This window comes from Vidua macroura, chromosome 1 (genome assembly GCF_024509145.1).
Source record: "Vidua macroura isolate BioBank_ID:100142 chromosome 1, ASM2450914v1, whole genome shotgun sequence".
NCBI classification, from domain to species: Eukaryota; Metazoa; Chordata; class Aves; order Passeriformes; family Viduidae; genus Vidua; species Vidua macroura.
In genome coordinates this window covers 142,533,812-142,554,335 of record NC_071571.1, presented here as the reverse complement: position 1 = coordinate 142,554,335, position 20,524 = coordinate 142,533,812, and the positions used below count along the sequence as shown (strand labels likewise).

At 40.2% G+C, this 20,524-nt stretch overlaps 1 protein-coding gene across 1 annotated transcript in view; it reads right to left on the bottom strand.

The window, feature by feature from the left end:
• The window catches only part of FER1L6 (fer-1 like family member 6), a 66,405-nt gene that overhangs the window by 34,189 nt on the left and 11,692 nt on the right, over positions 1–20,524 (bottom strand). Inside the window, exons 7-17 of the mRNA XM_053980685.1 lie at positions 17,345–17,423; positions 15,710–15,866; positions 14,491–14,677; positions 12,709–12,901; positions 11,327–11,676; positions 8,563–8,671; positions 6,613–6,793; positions 3,477–3,597; positions 2,091–2,191; positions 1,333–1,423; positions 415–534 (exon numbers count right to left, since the gene is read on the bottom strand). Coding sequence (XP_053836660.1) covers positions 415–534; positions 1,333–1,423; positions 2,091–2,191; positions 3,477–3,597; positions 6,613–6,793; positions 8,563–8,671; positions 11,327–11,676; positions 12,709–12,901; positions 14,491–14,677; positions 15,710–15,866; positions 17,345–17,423 — 1,689 coding nt within the window. The remainder of the gene's footprint in view (positions 1–414; positions 535–1,332; positions 1,424–2,090; positions 2,192–3,476; positions 3,598–6,612; positions 6,794–8,562; positions 8,672–11,326; positions 11,677–12,708; positions 12,902–14,490; positions 14,678–15,709; positions 15,867–17,344; positions 17,424–20,524) is intronic.

Below are 20,524 nucleotides of genomic sequence, written 5' to 3'. Positions count from 1 at the left end.
AGAGGCACAGCTTTCTAGTGGCTGGATTTTGGCCCAACCAAATATATTGATTTTTCTGTTATTCTCAGGCTAAATGATATAGGCACCCAGAGCTCATATCAGTCCAGATCCATACAGGTATCCATACAGGTGGAGACATGAGTTCATATCAGAAAGCTGGCTTCTCCAAGCCACCACGTATGGGATGACGTTATTTAAAAAATATATCTGTGGTGCATCCTCTCCATACCACAGAGCCCAACACTTCCTACCCTGGTTTGACAACAGCTCCATTTAATGCAAAAGAGAATAAGGTCCAGCTATCTGAAGGAGAACTCTTTGGATAACCAAGCCAGAAGTTATTATTCATATGGAATTATAAAAATCAAAGACATGTCCTAGATTTTAAATTTTTCTGAATTCTGTGTGGATTACCTCATCAGCCAAGAATCGAATTTTATCTATAAAGCTCTGAGTCTCACGAATCATTTCATCCACTGGCATCTTCTTTTTCTGCTGCTGAATGATTCCCTTAGCATCACTGGACATTGCTTCCTGCAGTGAGGAAATACAATATATACTTTCCATCTGTTATTAAGTAGTTTGAATTGGAAGAGAAACAGTATTTGATTCAATTTGAAAACAGAAGATGGGAGACACTATGTTCAATGTTTCTTTTGTCCCAACAGAAACTGATCAACTCTTTGGAGCTGGACAACAGAAAAATTGAATGTCCCCCATTTTGTCTTTGTTTGTTTGTATACTGCATGTATGGAAGTCCCAAAAAACATGTGATTGCCACCTGGAATTACCAGGCCTTGATCCAGACAGAAGCCACAATCTTTTGTACTACAAGCAGTAAAAAAAGGTAATAAATATTCAGATGACCTCCACCCAGTTCGGTTTCTTCTCACTCGTTCCCTGGAGGAGATTCCTAGGTCCAGTAAGGTCCTCCTCCTAAGGTCTTTACGAAAGCCAGACTTTACTAGTCTTGAAGTTCAGTAGCACCACAGTAGTGAGACACCTGACAGCAGTGTAAGTTTGGTGCTTTTACACTGAACTCAGCATCATTCCATGTTAAAATGTATGGACAAGAAAAATAATCTCATTATTATAATGACTTATTGGCATTTAAAAACATCTTCTGATTCATTTTAGTGTATCTGACAACTCTTTATTAAGCACAGTGGGATTTATTAAAATAACTGCTCATGGATACTATATTCATATGAATTTCAAAGCATTCCCATATGGTGCAACCAAATAGAAAATAAAATAGGAAAAAAAACCAAAGCAGTGTGCTTTCAGTAATCATCATTGCATCAATGTTTATAGGAAAGGAACAGCACATACCAGCTCTTGCTTGAACAGCATGAGCCTCTTTTTGTCCAAAGCAGTGCAGTTCAACCCTTTGGGCTTCTTTTCAGCAATGACCATGAATGCCCTAGGACACAGGAATAACATGGTTTTTAAATCTGTTATTTTTTTTTTATGTGAGGATACTAATGTGCTAAAATACATTGGACTGTTCTGTGTCTGCTGCAGTACATGAACCAGAAGACAAAGGTGCTGAAAATCTGTAAAATATTATGTACCTATAAGATTAAAGGAATAGAGTCCAAAACCTCTGCACCATACTTCCCAGAAATGGATTAATAATATCTAGAAATAAGGGCTTATATCTAGTTTGAGCCCAATCATGTCATTTGATACAGAGCCCTCTGGATCTATACCAATATGTGGTATCCTTTGCTTTTATATTAATCATGGTTGTTTTTTTTTTTTTTATGGTGTATCTATCACACACTTTATTAAATTCTACTTATCATCTATACAACGTATTCTTAGAGTTCTGAAAGCCAAAATAATATGACAATGATTGGCAGTTATCTATTGCCAATATTGAATATTGAAAATAACAATAAATATGTTGTTTGTCTACATAGAAACTGCATTTTGGGAAGATCTTTGCTTTTACAGAAAAAAAAAAATACATAGCTCAGTAAGTTTAGTGTACTTTTTAAAAATTATCATCAGTTTCCTTGTCTAGCCATGAATTTGTAGCCAACATTAAATTTAATTTTCTGTATGCATCTAGTAAAGGTTATTACCTGCTTTGATTGATAAAACCATTTAGGGTCTTCTTCATTTTCTCCTCAGCTGCGGTCTCTGAAACCTTGATCAAGTCCTTTACTTGCTCCAATGATTCTTCCTATGAAAAACACACAAGAAAGCCATTATGCACAGGAGGACACTTTGTCATTCTGTTGGTGTTACAGTGCTATTTATGACTAGCAAGAATGAGGGAGGCGATTTTGTGGCCTGACAGAAAGAACCTTTGATATATCACTATACTTGAAGTGCACAGAGAAAAGACTCCAACAGCATGATATATTTTGACCTTTTCCCAGTCTTTCCAATTACTTGTCCAAGCTATTACTGCTTGGAGCAACTTTGTGTTCTTAGCTCTTTGAGGAAGATCAGTAATTTGGAAACATTTTCTGCTAGGTAGAATTAAAAAATGGTTCTTCTTGGTTCTGTTTCTAATCTTGCTGCTTAACTTTAACAAGTTGCTGGAGTTAACATCTTAAAATTCAGTGATCACTTGAATTCATATGTAAGGTCCATCACAAAACCAGTAATTATCCATGAGGAATGGAGTCTGTTCCTAAAAGCTAAAATAAACATCTGGCTTTTCAGCAAGGCCTGTGGGTGTTGGGGTGCACTGACAAACATTATCTCTCCACATACATCTATTCAGATGTTTAATATTCAGATACCTGAGTTCAAAATGTTTCGTTATAAGTCATTGTCTTCTTCTGATACAACCTTGCATAAGTATGACTTCAAGTGTTGTTGCTCATGAGATATATATGGATGAATGAGGGATGAATCAGACTCTTAATCTGAGGCCCCACATTAAAATATTCAACATTAGGAGTCACTTAAAAAAAACCCCAAACAGCAACAAAACCTACTTTCTTGAGACTGTTGATAGTCAACTTTAAACAAAGGTAGAAAATAAAACATCATTGTGGGAAAACACTGTGACTAGGACATGAGAGTGACTGCCCATGAGATGATATGCCTTTCTGTCTCTGCCAATGTTTTAGGAAAACTAAGAGAAAATATTGTCCTTTAAGGAGTGCCCAGTATAAATATAAGGCATAAAGATATTAGAGGAAGAGCCATAGGAGACACAATTACTCTGTTTCTCATAATTTAATTGTTTGAAATGTTTTTACAAAGAATAAAACACTGCTGAGGAAAGAAAGCAGACCTATGGCCAAAAATAATTGTTGTGGTCAGGAATACTTGAGCAGCTCTAATAGTTCAAAGAAATTTGGGGGAAATAAAAATATATCAATTGCTTTCTCACAAAATGAACAACAAGAAATACAGCTGAGAGAAATTTTGAAGGTCTGATTTGGGAAGTGTGGCCTTTCACTGCCATACTTTGCTGAATAAATGAGCCTGGGGGGATGGTTGCCACTTACCAGGTGATCTGCCATTTTCTCAAGAGTGTTGGAAGAGTACAGCCGAAAGGTCTGGTTGCCCCAGTAGCTCTTTACACAGATACAGGGCTTCCTCTCATCATATGGCAGGTACTGGTAGTTCCTGTGGAAACAAGGTAGGGAGCAGATCATGAAGATGACAGAGTAGGTCAAGGGGTGGCAGAGCAAAGAAAAGTTGTTTGGTGCTCTCACAGCATAGAAACTGTAGGCACAACAGGATGTGCTCTCACGTGCTAACAAGTAAATCCTGGGAAGGGCAAACACAAACATCAATTATGCTACCAGTGAGATCCTTGAAGAGAAACAATTTTAAGTCAATGGATCTAATTTCAGTGCTTTCCAGGGTGGAAGAAAAGCCAAACAAAAAGGTATGCAGTGAAGCTCTGAAATACTATTAATGGTGGGAAACTATAAGGGAAAAAGGAGCAAAGATTAATATCTGATCACATCTTCAAAAGCAGTGGTTCCACACGCTGCACAGTGGGAGAGCCATGACAGAGTCTCAACACCACATTCCTTTCACAAGTTGCTCTTTTTCAGGGTCTGTGGAGACTGACATTCCCTGTCAGAAACTGATCTGCAAGGCTTGCTTGGTAAAAGTAATACCAAACTCCTAATAACTCAGTGATAAAATGCATCCACTGCTCTCTCTTCTCACACTTTTGATCTTAAGTCCAAGTTGTCATACTGACTCTTGTAACTCTGCTTTCCTTGTGTGTTCAGCTGCAGGAGTGACTTGCACTGAAAAAAAATGAGCAGGAGGCCAGCATAACCAGAGTCTCTGCAGACCTGCCACAAAGCTGCTGTTCTGATTAGATCTGCAGTACAGATCTGCAGTACACAAAGCTGCTGTTTTGATTAGATCTGCAGTAGGTACCATGCCAAGTCCGTGTACCCAATAAGCACGTTGTCCTCCTTTATACAAATACTGCAGCCTTATGAAACTTCATTGCTCAGCCACGCTGGATTTAGAAATAGAGGTCTCCTCATTTTCCATAGCAATGGTGGGACTGTGGAGACCTTTTTAATGTGTATGAACATTTGCAAACCACTTCATAGTCCTCTGGCCATGGATCTAATGGCCTCAGATAGTCTCAGTGACTTCAGGTAGAACTGGCAACATGTGTTAGATCACCAAGCCAAGACCATGGAAACCAAATCACTTTTTGCTCTTGAGTGTCATATCAATGACTCCAAACTTCCACACATCCCAAAGAGGTTTATGTGTGAATTTTTTCCGTTTAAAAAGATTAATATCTTCTCTATAACTTCATTTTCCTACCCTATGTGATATCAAAAGAGAGAGAATTTTCTATTTACTTTCTCCTCAATAACCTACAACAAGGTGAGGATTACCTGTTGAATTTGGTGCACAGCAGAGCTACACAAGCCTTGGGTGACATTAATTCTGGTGCTTTCAGAAGGGACAAAAACAATTCAACCATCTCCCGGGGCCTGAACTTCTTAACCTGAAATTCTTAGAGCTTATGAACCTTTTAATTTGATTTACTAAGAAGAGTATATAGCCATGAAAAAAATCAAATGGAAAACTGAAAATTCATGTCTATTATTCCCACTATTACAATTTTGAGGAATTGCTTTTTCAGTTTTAGCTCATCCTTAGTTTAAGTTTTGGCATAAATGTGGAAAACTCCTGGGAGTTTCATCGGGTCTGCTTTAGAAGTCTTCTGATTCTGTCTATTCCTTTAATTAGTTAGTGGTTTTAATCTCCAAAATATACTCTTCCTTTTGTTTTCCATTGCTCATTAATGAATCTCAAATGCAGTTTATCTCAGGTACTGGATATCCCATTAAGTACTTATTAATACTAAAAATATCCAGTGGTGAGACCACCAAGACATCATTATGAGGAGACAGTGAAAAACTCATTAATTGGTATCTGTGGCTGACCAAGCTGTTTTAAATGGCACAGGAGGGAATAAAAGATGCAGCATTCTACATAAATTTGAGGAAAAGGGATCTTTAATGAGAGAAAATTTTATTAATACTGGAGCAAGTCAAGAAGCAAATAGCTGATCTGAAGAGTGATTCATTCTTTTACAATGGCTCTTTAAATCTAAACTCCTGTTAAGGGAAAACTAAAAAATCCCAGCTTCTCTCAGGAAGATAATAACCCTCTGCATATACCCAAATTTGCAGTTCTGTTAACAAGGAAAGGCAACTGTCTTTCTATCAAAGCACTGATAGAAAGTGCTTTTCTCCTCTCTTTTTTTACTTGCAGCAAAACCAGAATTTTTTACCACGTTATTTTCATTCTTGTTTTCTTTCACTAGCTCCTATTTCATCTAAGTGAGCCATTGATTGCAGAAAAGAATTAAAGTGCTTTTTAAATTTAGAGACATCCAGAAACCAAACAGATCCAGGTCGATATTTTGCTCCTGGCCCTTACATCTGTTTACTGCTTGGCCTTCTAAAAGAAGAAGTGCCATCTATTCTTGGCAGTCACCAATACCAGGGATTGTTCTACCTACCAAAACAACAATGAAAATATTTATTTTTATTACAATCTTTCAAATGAATTAAACTTTTACTATTCTGTTTATAAACAAGGTTATTTAGAAGAACTGTTCTGCAGGTTTTCATCCATTGCTCCATTTCTTTTCTCAAAGCCTATTTCCTCCTTCCTCTGTTACTACTCGCTGTTTAAGTCTGTATCTGTAATTATTAGCTCTAGAAAGTGTTCTGGGAAGGTGGCTCTGCCTTGACCAGGTTTCAATGTTTACATGTGACATTGTGCTTCTGGAGCTGGACACTGACTGGGTGTTACTTGTGATCAGAGTGTGGGACCCTAAACCAGGGATGGCACTAAAGAAGTTGCATTTTGCTGTAGCTTTCCAATTTACAGCTGGTGCAACACACAACACTTTCAGAAAGGATTTAAGGGCCCATGAGGCCAAGATTAGATGCATAGCTCTGAGCCTGTTCACTTCAGTGAAGACAAGAAAATTTACTGTTGTGAAAGATGTAATTGAGGACCTGAAAGCCTCCATTTCACACAAACTCTTTAATGTTGCCTGGGTTCATCAATGAGTCCCACAGGATAATAAAATAAGAACTAGAGTCCTACATGATGAGGTTTTGAAACACAGATCCTCACCTGTTCCCACCTGTGATCAGTGGCTTCTCAGGGGGTGTGGTAGATACCAGGGGTACTCCAAGGTCATGAGAAATGTCATCTTCCCCCTCATGCAGAAGGCTTTCTTCTGCTTCTCCATCATGTGTCTTCTTTTTCCCTCCAGCTCCTGCTGACACTCCATCAGTAGTACTTCCAAAAATACCTAGAGACCCAGGGTTACAGGAGATGTCTAAATTGGAGGTGGTAAACATGAATGAGGTTTTAAAAAAAGAAAATGGCCAGTCATACCAGCGGAAAATCTTTGTCCCCTCCTGTTCATTCAGCTGTTTTAACCACACCACAGTTTATAAACGTTGTAACAGGTTATGTTTGTCCCTGGAATGTCAGGTTCTAGAACAGTGCTTCCTTGCCTGTCCCAAGTGACATATACCTAGCATATATCATTTAGTGATGTGATTGTCTGATTGCTGGCCCCAGGACCTTCAGCTTTTGGTAAAGAAATTCAGAAACCAAAGCAATACTGCTGTTGATACTTCTATACTCAGGAGCCCTCATATGGGATTGATTCACACAGAAAATGTATGTCTTCTTCATAGCATATGGATGATCATTCCAAAGTTTGATCTCAGAAGTGATAAACTCTTTTTCAGACAAGTAAATTTTGCACATTAGGGTTGCAAAGTTAGTAATAACAGTGCTTTGAGGCCTCAGCTTCAAGCCTAATGACAGACAGCTCTGCTAATGATACAATCATCTTCCCTAAAAGGATTTTGCCTTAAAGGGCAATTATCAGCACTGGGAAAGAGGTACATCCATCAAACTGATAATTACAGATTTTAAAAGAGACAGACAGAAAACATTCCCTGCAGGAGAAGGATGTGCTGAATCATCCCATATGACATCATGATCTGGATTTTTTGTTCGGCCTTTCATGTAAATAATGACAACTGGCCAAGTTTGGGTCCAAATTTCAGCTACACAGGGGGCTAAGAGATGTTCAGGTCCAGAATTCAGGGCCAGATTCATCTTTAGAATTAATTCTGACAAGGATCACTATAATTCCTTGCCCAACTATTTAAATGAGTTTCTTGTCATCCTCAGCTCAGCTTCCTGCTAAGTTTCAGCAGGAATCAGTATCACTCATTGATTCCCCTATTTTTACAGCATCTCTCCCTGCACACATAGCCTTATAGTTGAGCACAGTCATGGACAAGACAAGACAGTCACTTCCAAGACTGGAAGTGCCACTGTGCACCTGGACCCTTGGTGGGTCTGGTACGGAGATAATCAAATCCCTGCAAGGGAAAGGAGACCAATTCAAGCTTCCCTCTTAAGAGAAAGTTCCTCTGCTTTGAAAATATTGATGAAAATGTCTTCATTTTCTCTTTAATTTGCTTTGAGGGATAATTTAGCTCCATGATGAGGAGCTCATGGAGTATGGTCCTACTTTCCCCTGAAAGAGGAAAGGACTTACCAGGAGGATGTTAGAACAAGGTGGTGCCTGCAATTTGAGTCTTGGCTGTACCTCATCCCCCTGCCACACTCACAGACCCACAGGTAACTCACTGGGATTGGCCAAGACAATGGACAGGGATCATCCCCCACAAAGGGCTCCCTCACAGCCAGGAACTGATTGAAATGGACATCACAGAATGAACTCTGCCTGAAGTAAATTATCTGAGGTTGATCTCCCAAGTGGTTAAAAGGGTAAATACTGGCTAAGTTGCTGTAAGTTGCTGTATATATTGGGGGAGGGGATTTGCATTAATACAGGGCATCTGGGGAGTAAGACAGGCATCTGTATGTTCAGCTTGACTGTTATCCAGAGAAATTATAATCAGGGTTAACTCAAATGTAGGCTCTACTCTGAAGCTGATTCCTGAGCCCTGAGACACATCAGTCAGTAACACCTATCATCCCCTTGCTCCTGAGGCAGCCTCTCTCCTTTGGATAAGACCTTAACACACTCACCAACAGAAACCTCAAATGTTATTGGCTTGTCCCCACATTTTCTATCAATCATTGTGGCTTCAAAAAATGTCCCAAAGAGAAGGAATTCTTCAAATTTCTCTTCATAGATCTATTAGAGAAGAAGGAGGAAAATGTTGGCATTTATTTTATCTTCTATTTTTTACAGCATAAAAGAAAAGTGCAGTGGTCTTTTGTTGAATTTCAAGGCTCTGCTAGGCTCTGTTTACACCTCTTCGAAACCCAGCATCTGCTTGTGCCTGGCATGGACTCTCAGTCAAGAAGGGCCAGCTAACATTTCTGACACTCTTGGGTCATTAACAACAAAAGCTATTAACCCCAAGCCAAGACTAAGCTCACAGGAGATATGTTTTATGGTTTGAGTTCTCCCCAAATTTACACCCCAACTATAGCAATCTTCCCATCCAAACCCTTCTCATTTCACAACATCTGCAAACTGATGCCCATTAGGCAAGACCAGCCTTAATTCTTCTGCACTTAATTCTTCTGTGAGTGAGGCAATGAATAAAACATCAGCTCTACATGAATATTTGTTTCCCTGACTTCGCAAAGCAGGAACAGTTTTTGACACAGCCCATGATCTCTTCATTTTGAAAAACCTCTGCTATACACAGCAAAATATCATAGGTCTTCAGTGAAAGGATTAGCAGCATCATATGTCAAAATCAACAGCTCAAAAAGATTGCAGCTCTAGCGTAACTTTAGCTTTTTATACTTGTCCAGTATGAAACCCTAATAAAGCCAAGGCTCAAAGACTATGACACACACATCTATCTCCCATTACAAAGAAAACAAATTTTAATATCTTCTTGCTGTCAGAATAGGTCAATAAAGTTGTGCTGTGGGGATGGATACTTTGCCTCTGTTGTCTCAGAGGCTCTATGAGACATTTTTCGCATTATTGGTAATGTCTCCAGTTCCTGCTTTTCCTTTCAGAGAGTTGTAATACAATTACTGTCTACTGTAGCATAAAGTATTGCTGAATGTCAAAACTAAAAGAATATCAAACATCACTGTATCATGCTATTGCCTTTTATGTATTCTCTATTTGAAACAGCAGCTGGAAATAAATCCTTATTATTACTATTAATTTTTGTTGGTGGGTGTTACAGCAGGGTTTGTTTCTCTACCTGGGGTATTTAGCCAGGTCCAATAACATAGTGTCTGAGCTACTCATAATAATGGATTTCTTGCATATAAAGGATGGAAATAAATGTCTTTAAATGTCATCTCTATTAGTCTTCAGAGAAGAACTGAGAGACAGAGGTAATTTGCAACTATATAAATAAATAAAGTAACAGCAGAGCACAAGTTCACATAACTGGCTTGTAATTACCCACACCAGCTCTCTGCTAGCACACTCCTTGACCCACTCCAGCCAGCCCTCAGGCCAGAAATGCCAGGGCACAGGCCAAGGAAGTGCACTTCTCAAGGCTAGGCCTCAAGACCAAAGAACAATTGCTCCTCTCCTATTTACCTGTAGAGATGTAGTGGAAAGACCAAGAATCAGAACTAATAAAGGACACAAATAACTTAAGAAATGAGCTGGAACTGCCAGTACAAAAGACAAAGTTTTGATGAATGACATAGAATCACAGAATCATCAAGGCTGGAAAAGACCTCCAAAATCATCAAGTCCCAATTTGACTGAACATGCTCACCAAACTGTATCATGAAACACCACATCTACTCAATTTTTGAACATTTCCTGTAATGATGACTCCACCACTTCCTTGAGAACCTGTTCCAAAGCTTAACCACTCTCTCAGTGAAGACGTTTTTCCTAATATCCAACCTGAACCTCCTCTGGCACAACTCATGGCCATTTCCCCTTGTCCTACTGCTAGTTCACTGGGAGATGAGGCCAAGCCACCACCCCCCCATCCCCCCAGTCTCCTGTCAGGTAGTTGTAGTAGATATAGTGAAGTGGGAGGAAAATTGGTTATGAGAATATTTTTCCCCTATTTATTGGGTTAAAAAAAAAATGAGCTTGCATATGCAGCAATTGCTGTTGCTCCCAGAGAGTGATGTGGTGGAGCTGAGAATTAAAGCTCAAACATTGGCTCAGCTCCAAAGCCCACACACCCTGCCACAACTGCCCAACCTTCTCAAAGTACCATAGTGCAGATTTCCCCATGATGTAATCCTATACAACAGGTGGAATTAGGCGAACAACATCAGTTACCACTGGTTGAAACTGAGCACATAATTTTCAGCTCTTCTTCTAAAGAGATTATCAGTCTAACACTAACACCACATTGGCAATGCAGTATTAAAGGAAGAGACTAAATCAGGCTAGAATGTATCTATCTCTCTGCATTTGCACAGATTTTATGTCAGTGGTTCTCTATTGACTTCAATTGACAACTACAGATTTTCTTGAATGAATGTGTGACGTCAAGCTTTGTAATTCCCAGCTGTCCACACTGATTCTCTGTTCATTAATAGATATTATGTCAGAGAAGTTTCTAGTAGGAACATGTGGATGCAGCTAGTGCAAAAGTTATTATATGACAGGAGACTAAATTTTATGAAAACCAAATCCTACTTGAGAGTTGAATTACAGGTAGACATTAATGTTCCATTTGTGTATTATTGTGGGGAGGTCCCAAGACTGTGAAAGCATGCAGAAACTGCAGGGAGCACAAATAGCAGTGTTATATGGCCTGACCCCAAATACACACACCAGTGCCATTCTTGGCGGTTCAGAGACATATGACAACCAATCTCCTAATGTCATACTGACCTCTAAAGGTACATCAAATGGTTCAACTTCCACTTCAGTTGAGTTCATCTTGTCTGAAGGAGAAGCTGACTTTCGGTCCTCTCCTGCTTTGTCAGTTTTGTCTTTTCCTTTGAGTGCTTTGAAGTCTTTATCTTTAGATGATGATTTGATATCCTTGATAATGCTTGAAAACTTTGACTCACGGGCTCCTCCTGAAAGTATCTCCACAGCAATCTCCAGGAAGAGACGTCCCCTGAAGGACACCCCTTCTCCAAAACCTTCATTAAGCTCCTGGTGGTCATCAATGAGGCTGTGGTTCCTGGGTGAGCCATAGAGATTGATCCAGGCAGGCCCAAAGGTAGGCAAAAAACCTGGAGACAAAGTACATTTTGTGGCTTTTCTGTTGAGTATTAGTGTGCTCTCCTCATTGTCTGCTCCAAGAAATCTTGCCTCTAATGCCCCAAAAGCCAAACCTGGGCCCATTTCTGGGCAGTGGGGAATCACTTCATACAGAGCACTGCTTTGCAGGGCAATCCTTAGACACCAAGGAACCTCTGCCAATACCCGACCAACTCTGCTGGGTTGGAGTTCTTTCTCAGAAGATGATGGTACCACACCTGCTGGGCAGGAGGTCCATTGCATCTCTTGAAAAAGAGCTTTCAGTTGCAGACTAAAGATTGGGACATGACGGGAGAGGGTGGAGGCTTTCTCCTTTAGGTCAAACTGTTTCAACTCTGTGTCACTCAATTTATACAAATTTTTCTTTTATTTTCTGATTAAGGACTGAGATATAAATTTAAATTGGCAGGTTTAAGGAGTTACTGTGGCTTCACTGAGCTGTGATAACTGACCATGTTCCACATATAGGTCACACAACATAAACAAGGCTATACAAGTAGACTCAAACATCAGTGAAAAGACTCCAGATAGTGAGCCTCTCCTCAAAAGGAGCATAACACACTAGTCCATGGTGCCTCCATGGGCTGTGATAGCACCCAGCTGAGCCTTACCTAAACACTTTGCTTCCAGTGGGTAGATCCAAAATACAAGCCTGCTCTGCCTTTGATTTTTAGTGATTTTCAGTTAGTGACTTCATTGCTTAATAGAAACTCACATGAACTATAAACTTACATCTGTCATCCCCAATGGATTAGAGCAGACTATTGCCACAGTCACACAGATGGTAACAAATTATGCAGCAGCCCTTTAACAAGAAGAACAATGTCAGACCCTCCATGTGCTGGGCACAATGTAATATAATGTGAAATTAAGCAACAGAAGTTGTCTCAGAACCAACACTTGAACTCTGGACATCCCTAAATTAGGATTAGTCAGTGCCAAGATCCCATGCAGGTAGATTTTACCTTAAGGGTATATCCTGGAAGAGACATTTTCCCTTTTACCTTTGTCACCATCTTGTTCATTTGATATTTTCTTCAAATCAATGAAGTGGGTGGCTAAGGCCACGTCATTCATGCTGCCTTCATCCCAGACCTGGATTTTGACTCTTCGACAGAGTGGAGGGAACATTTCTTTGAAGATAATCTGTTCGTGCCACACTGGATCTGCACAGTTCTTTTGCACTGTTGTCCGGCCCTGAAAGGAAAGTCCAGCAAATTTAATTCCAGAGGGGTTGAACTCTGGAGAATGGCAATGAGTACAGCAGAAATTGCGCTTAGCAGCATCTCTCTGGCCATTTTTAAAGCACAAATATTCTATCTTGAAAGTACTTTGGCTTTTCTATTAGCTTCTTCATTTTGCACTCCATATCGAATAAAAGACCACATTATGGCTAAAGTATTCTCACATGCAAGCAGCAGAGCCTGGAATAAAATCTAATACTTCAGGACCCTTATTCACAAAATGTATCTGTAAAGCCAGACTTTGGCATTTCTACTACAATCTGCACATCTTCAAATGTCTTTTGAAATATCTGGGCAGTGGTGATGCAGCACAGTTTTTCTCATAAAAGACTAAATTCATTACAGATGCCAGGCTGTGTGTACCAATGGGATTACCTTAAATGAGGCAATTTATCTAGCATAAAATATTATTATTGTGGTTCATGTTCTGGACATATGCCTGTGTGCAAGAGGGGTAGGTCCTGGAGATGTTCCTCCAAACCTAAGGAGGCGGCAGGACTGTATCACAGTCTGTACAATCACTGGTTGTGGCAGGACTTAGACATTCACATTAAGTGGAGAGAACTGAGTCAGAAAACCCACCAACCCTCTCTATAAAACCTTAATTTGCACACCAGTGTGCAAACTCATGTCACTGACCCATTATTGTCTTCTTCAGCCCTCTATTCAACCTGAGGGTGCTGCATGCATTTCCCTGTTTTAACCAACAGTAGTACTTTACAATTTGGATTCATGACAAAACATGCAATCAGCACCAAGAGCCTCGTTCTCATGCCTGAAACATCTAAAAAGAACTAACTGGAGCTGTGCCTAAGGCTTCCTTGCATACAGAAAGCATTGCTGGCTTAAAATAGTTTCCATTTTGATCCTTTGTTTATTTACACCAATAATCAGGACAGGCTCCCTGACACAGGGTTTCATGGTGTGCCCCAGGGGAACCAGGCCCTGGACCTCCTCTGCATTCCTCTTCCACCAGAGTCAGAAGCGTCTCTAAGCCGTAATATGTCACACCATGTTTGATGCTGAGGTTGCTCTAGGAGCAATGAAGCCAGGCAACACTGCCAGTCGGCTAAAATGCTTACTCTACACAGGAAAGCTGAGAGGTTCCTGAATTTCAGCAGGGTAATTCAGAAATAAGTACATAGTCCTAAAACCCCAATTGAACCATATTCACTGATTTCAGCCCTGCTCACTTATTTCATTGGAGGGAGACCAAAACATAGCACTTACCTAATACAGTGCTGAGTAAATCACTGTCTTGTAACTCAGTGTTTTAGTAACAGTGCTACAGAATTCTCTTTCCCCTCCTGCTGCCTGCCTCTAACCTACTGCTGTGAGCCTGATATTAGATCTGCTGGCATTAAGTGTCTCTGTGACTTTATTTCTGCATAATTTAAGAACTGAACATTTTCTGATGACCAAGATACACGTTTTACCTAATTTATGTAACTATAAGTTAAAGGACATCAGCATAATCACCTGCCTGTAGCACAGCTAATAGGAAAGAAGGCCTACGTTTGTGATCAAGAGGATCCCAATTACCATTTGACCTGCAAACATGACCACCACATAGGGATCCACAAGGTCCTTACTGTCGCCTATGAATGCTTTGGTGACATTGGCCATGATGCTAGAGTTCATCTTTGGAAGTCCTTCAGCTTTGTAAATTCTCACATAAAATCTGGCCCATGGTCTTTCAGATGGAAAGCCTTTGGGGATCAAGAGATTCCTGAAAGGAAAAAAGCAGCTGTTTTCTTAAAATTGAAAACTTGGACAATGAAGTGATATTTTTTCCAACAGCACTGTGATCTTGGGTTAGCATGCACCTGAGAAGACACAAAAAGGTGTATGAATTTGCTTTTTCATCTGAACAACAACAAAAAAAATCCTTTTACCACAAGAAAATAATATGGCATTACTCAGCAAACTTTTCTATGTGATATAGAATCAGGTCCAGTGAGATAAGGTTCTCCAGACCTTGTTCAGTAAATTCTTAATATCGTCAAGGACAGCGATTTCCCGCTCTCTTTGAGCCTCTGTTTCGTTTGACTGTGTGCATGGTAAAAAACAATCTGTTCTGAAATTTCATTGTTCTTACCTGCCTCCAAAGCCTCTCATTCTTCTACTGAAAAGAGCCACTCATCTGAAAAGAGCCTGTATCTGCCCTCCTCATGTATGATGCCCCTTTTGAGCTCTCCTTTAGGCTCAAAAAACCAACACCCACCACCTTTCCCGATAGACCATGTGCTCCATCGGCTTGGTGACGTTCCAGAGACTTGATCCAGGATGTCATTACTGACCAGAAACATTGCTTCAGTAAAATTTAAAGTATGCTGATAGCATATTTACCACTTTGAACTTTGTATTTTACAAGGAGAACGATAATGTGCTTGAGTTTATCCAAGGATATGGAAATATCTGTACACTCACATCCTCATATATTTTCTTCTTGCTTCACTGCTTTAAGAAATCATGAAATGATTTTAGATCAATGAACATTCTGTCAGGGGTAACTTGGAACTTAGCCAACAGGACTTGTCAATTCTATCAGCTGCAGAGAAGCAACCCTAATGTGGTCTTCAATTTAGATGAGAGCATTGTAAAAACTCTCTTTGAGCATGTGAGAACAGCCAGGTGTACAATGTCATCCTGCTATTAACCCCAAGTTAAGAAGGAAAGGACTGAAATGAGGGCAGAGACTTATTGAGGTACCTAGTAAGGAAGAAAGCAGTAAAAAAAAAAAAACAAATTATTGCAGTACTTTTCAATCTGTTCCTCAGTATCAGCTGTTTTCTGTGTAGCTTGTATTGCATCACCTTTCCCCGTCACACTGAGGTCACACTTCAGGTACCCTTTGGCTCCTGTCCTAATGTCAGCAGGGTCTGTGAGAAGTGCCCACTTGTCACAAAACTGATGACCTGTAAGAAGGACAAACTTAAACACCCAAACAGAGGATATAAAAACATGCAAGTGTTTTCCTCTTCACTCACAGAAAAGGTACATCAAACAATGTTTGTGCTGTCAGGAGGATTGTGCTGAAATGTACTTGTTTACCAGACACCTCTAGAGGGTCCAAAATATTTTGTGATCAAAAAGGCAAGCAAAGGATTCATCCAGAGCTTGTCAGAAACAAGCTCATTTTCATCACTGTTTACTGAGATCAATGACTAAAGATCAGATTTCAGCAGCTGAACTAAGGCTGAGTCCTTATGAGGAAAGGCCACCTCTTTGATGAGAACTGTCTGAAGATCTCAGAACTCCAGCAGCAAAACCCTTGCTGGGTGCTGTGGCCACTGTAATGTTGGCAGAGAGCTGAGAAAGGGAAGGAGAGTGGACAGCCATCAGAAGAAGAAGAATGAACCAGAAGCACGTTCAGCTCCATCTTTCAAGGGGGAAAATGTACAAGGCAATTCACCAACAGCCCTTGCTGTAACCCTGTTTCAACAACCCCATCAAGAAAGGTCCTAAGAGCTCATGTTAAGTCATTGAACGTCACCTTGGGTGGGTAAAGGAGTGGAAAGGAGAAACCACAGAGTACCAGGGATATGAGCTCAAGATCAACCCTCAGACACCACCCTCCTGTTAAAGTGTGAGTAGGAGATATGGACAGAATTCAAGACTAACACAGCCTGAGCATGGACGTAGACTGCTCATTTCAGATAGGCCATTCCTCTCTGACTCTTACAGGAACCCTGCAGAGAGGGTGGTCCAAATGACTCTACACTCTTGCTATAACTGTGTCACATCTACAGCAAGTGGCCTAAATATGTTCTTTCCCAAAGACAAAGAAGAGACCATGTCCTTGAGTAATTATGGAAGAGAAAAAAGTATATGTTTTGTGGACGGTTGTAAAAACACCAAAAGAGAGGTAGGTGATCTTTTTTTAGGTTCCAATGTCAGAAAGCAGTGAACAGCTCTGAAGATGACAAGTGGACCCATGGTCACCTCTTTGTCATCTTCTCTCTCCTGTTACGGTCTGCTTCTCCTCTTGTCTTGTGCTCTCCTCATCATTCCTTCCACTCTCCATCCTCGTCTCCCTCCCTCTGCTCCTTCTACCCCAACACAGGTGAAAGAGCTTTGGATGCTCTGTAACAAATGAGTGAAGTTGGGTTTTGTGGAATATTCAGCTGCCCACTCTGAGCACTTAAAGAAATGCCATCCTTGAAAAGTGCTACCCACCAATGGGCAGATTGCCAAGGTGTTTTCAGTGTTGAACTTCTTTCCAACAGTTTGGCTGGTACGCTGCTATCCAAATAGGAAAACAACTCTCCCAAAAGCTTTAAGTTGGTATAAACCACAACCATCTGAGTGGAAAAGCAGCACATCTCTGTCTCCTCCCCTTCCCTGCCTCAAATCTCTCTTAGCAGACAAAAAGGGCAGAAAATGCACCACTTACCTGGCTGAATGTACACCGTCCCCAGGTCCACTTTAAAGGAGCCTATCAGCACACTCCCAATCAGTTTATTGTGCATAACCTGTTAGAAAAAGCTGATTAAAGAATGTCACTACCTCTCTTCCCAGTCAGCCTAAGAAAGAGAATCCTAAGATCACATTTGGTTCAGGGGCAAACATCCAGCCCTACCCAAAACTGGAGGCACATAGCCACAGCAGATACAGCAAGTATTTGAAATATGTTTTTGACCCAACACTGTGCCAGTTTAGAAAACAATATAATTGCATCTGGGTGGAATCGCACAGGTTCATCCCAGGTCCCTGGGATATAGAGAGCAGGAATTAGATCAATGCTCCTTCAGAGCAGGTGCAGTTATATTACTTATCCTGGCAGTTTTAACTAAATCATAATGAATATAAACACATGGGACATACTGGTTTCACACTAGGCTGCAGAAATCCTATCACTTTCTGTGCAATAGCTGAATTGCCATAAAAACTGAGTATGCTTGAAGGGGAAAGAATATGTTTCTTGGTAACATTTTAATGTACACATAAACCAAGAGATTCAATTCTAATCTACTCCTCCACAATATTAATGAAAACAGAGAAGTGATATAGATGGATATTAGAAGGCAAGCAGGCCCCAGCAAGTCTGTCTCTGTATTCTTCCTGCCAAGTGATAAATTTAATTTAATTTAATTTAATTCAAATTTAATTAATAATTTTCAATTGCCACGATTCCCAGACCTATGTATTTCTGTGTCTCGTTTTCAAATACTTGCGTATGGTTCACTTTACAGACAAGGCAGAGGCTTCTTCTAAGGGAAGATTTGCTCTAGAACTGTATTTCTCAAAAAATGTGTCTCATCTCATTTCAGAATAGCTTAAAAGGTTGAAACCTATTCCTTGGTTGTGGAAAAGCCTCTGAAAGAGGCTGAATTTTCTGAAACACCTTGCCCAAATTGCAAAGAGAAACTAAGCTCTTTTAAGTCTACAGAAGTTAAATCTATATACTGGAAGTAAATAATCAAGCCTCCAACAGCATTTCAGGAGTCTGGAATACATCACATTCTCTCTTTGGATCTACACACTGTAGATAAGGATATTTCTCTGGATAGGAAGACTTCTGCAATTTTGCACTGGATTGGTCATGTGACTTTATTTTCAACATTTTTCAAGAGCTGGAGACATATATTTCTAAGTAAAGATAACTGACACCTTCATCAAGATTCACCAGAAAATTCAGGAAGTTTCTAATTGCAATATAATGTTTTTCCCCATTAAGGGTCTATGGCCACTGTGACCTAAGGAGCACACTAAGCTGTCCTTGGTAATTCCTCACTTCAACACAGAAGCAGTTTCTAGAGCTGAAAAATCAACAATGGACAAAGGAGCAGTTTTATTTTATTATTAAGCTGAAAAAATTAAACAACTTTCATGTGGAAGAGGAGTTAGTGTGAAGTTAGTGCTTCAAGCACAATTACTGCTTTTCCTCAATCCCTGGTGCTGTCAGGTCCGATCATAGCACTGGACCCTCCCTTCTAAGAGGTTGGATGAGAGCACACACAGGGTTGGGAAGAAGCCTTGAAACCTGTTGGGCTTCTCCCTGAAGCCAGGCAATATTATAGCTTTGGAGGAAGTACATGGGAATGCCCAAATCAACAGATCCAACTAAGATAGATTAAAGGGGGAAGAAGGTTGTAGCCTTTCTGTAGGGAAAAAAACCCCACAAGATTCTTCAAGACTCAAAAACTAGATGAGGGTATGTGGTGAGTCCAAAGTGGTGCTGCCTCATTGCTCTTTGCTCATTTGCTCTCCATGACAGCCTGTCCAGAGATCTTTAAATGTTAAATGTGTAAAACTCATTTCTCTGTCCCTGAGATTTGCTTTGTGAAATGTAAATGCCTCTGTGCCACTGAAATAATGCAGGTTTCCACTCCCTGCAGTGCATGTTGCTTTTAATGTTGAGGAAAAAACTAACTGCTTCCATCAAACACTCTACATCTTTTCTCATCCTCTTTTTTCCAAGTGTATTTTCTTCTAATGCAACAAAGCAAGTGAGCATGAAGTTTATAGCAAACACCTCTTGTCTCCTCTGAGGGGGAGCATCACATCCACACCATATCTAATTAAAGATTTTTGTCTTTTCACACTTGATTGTATATGACTGAAGGATTTTCTTCAGAATTTCTGAATGAGCACAAACATGCATAGTGTTACACTGAGGAATATTTCAGTAAGGGAGATACAGGTTTAGCACACAAGGGTCACCTTAGTTTTACTATGGCATTACTACAAGTTTGCTGAAATGTACAGGAAGATAATAATGAAGAAAAAAACCTAGTAATTAGCAGGTGCTGGGAAATTGAGTGTCTCATTTGTCTCTCAAATGCAGTGTTTGAATACAGCTAGACTAACTGCTAAACTGATGGACAAGGGCACTAATCTATTTTGTTTTCCTTGAGCTTCCATATGCAGATAAGTCCATAATGGAGGCTGCCAGCCTTTGTTTCTTCTTAAGTAAGATTCATACTAAGCAAGTGCTGTGAAACTTTCCATCCCTCAGGCTTTCCTTCACTCCCAGCACACATATTTCCTCTCTTTGTTTCTATTCCCCTAATAGATTGCATTCTCCAAAACTATGTTGCAAGGTAATGCCCAAGGTTAGTTCATTGCTGCTACTGAGCTTTTTCCTAAAGTCATTTTTACCTAGAATACCTTTAATTTCTTAGTGTTGCACCTTCACCAGCTATAAACAAAATAAGTTTGCTGAGCTTGATGAAACTGTGCAGATATACAGCAGGTAATGGTAACATGTTTTCCCACACCCCCATTGCAGTCAGAAGAAAGCTGGCACTTTCCCCTCCACCACTGGATATATGGAATCTTTATCAAAATAATGTGAGATTGGAAAGACTGGCCATATCTCAGAGAAAAATAACTGTACAACCCCAACAGCATCAGCAGCACACAGGACCTGGTGCCTTGGCAGTGTGCTGATACAGGAACCATGTCTGAAACGCCTATGGGGCCACAGGATGTGATATGTCACAGCAGTGAGGTGATATCTACTCCCATGCCATTGTCAGCCTGTAGTAAATTCTGTCCTCACAGATGAGATCAGATCTACAGATACCTTATGTAGGTATGAACTTCATACATTTGAGCTGTGAGTGTGATA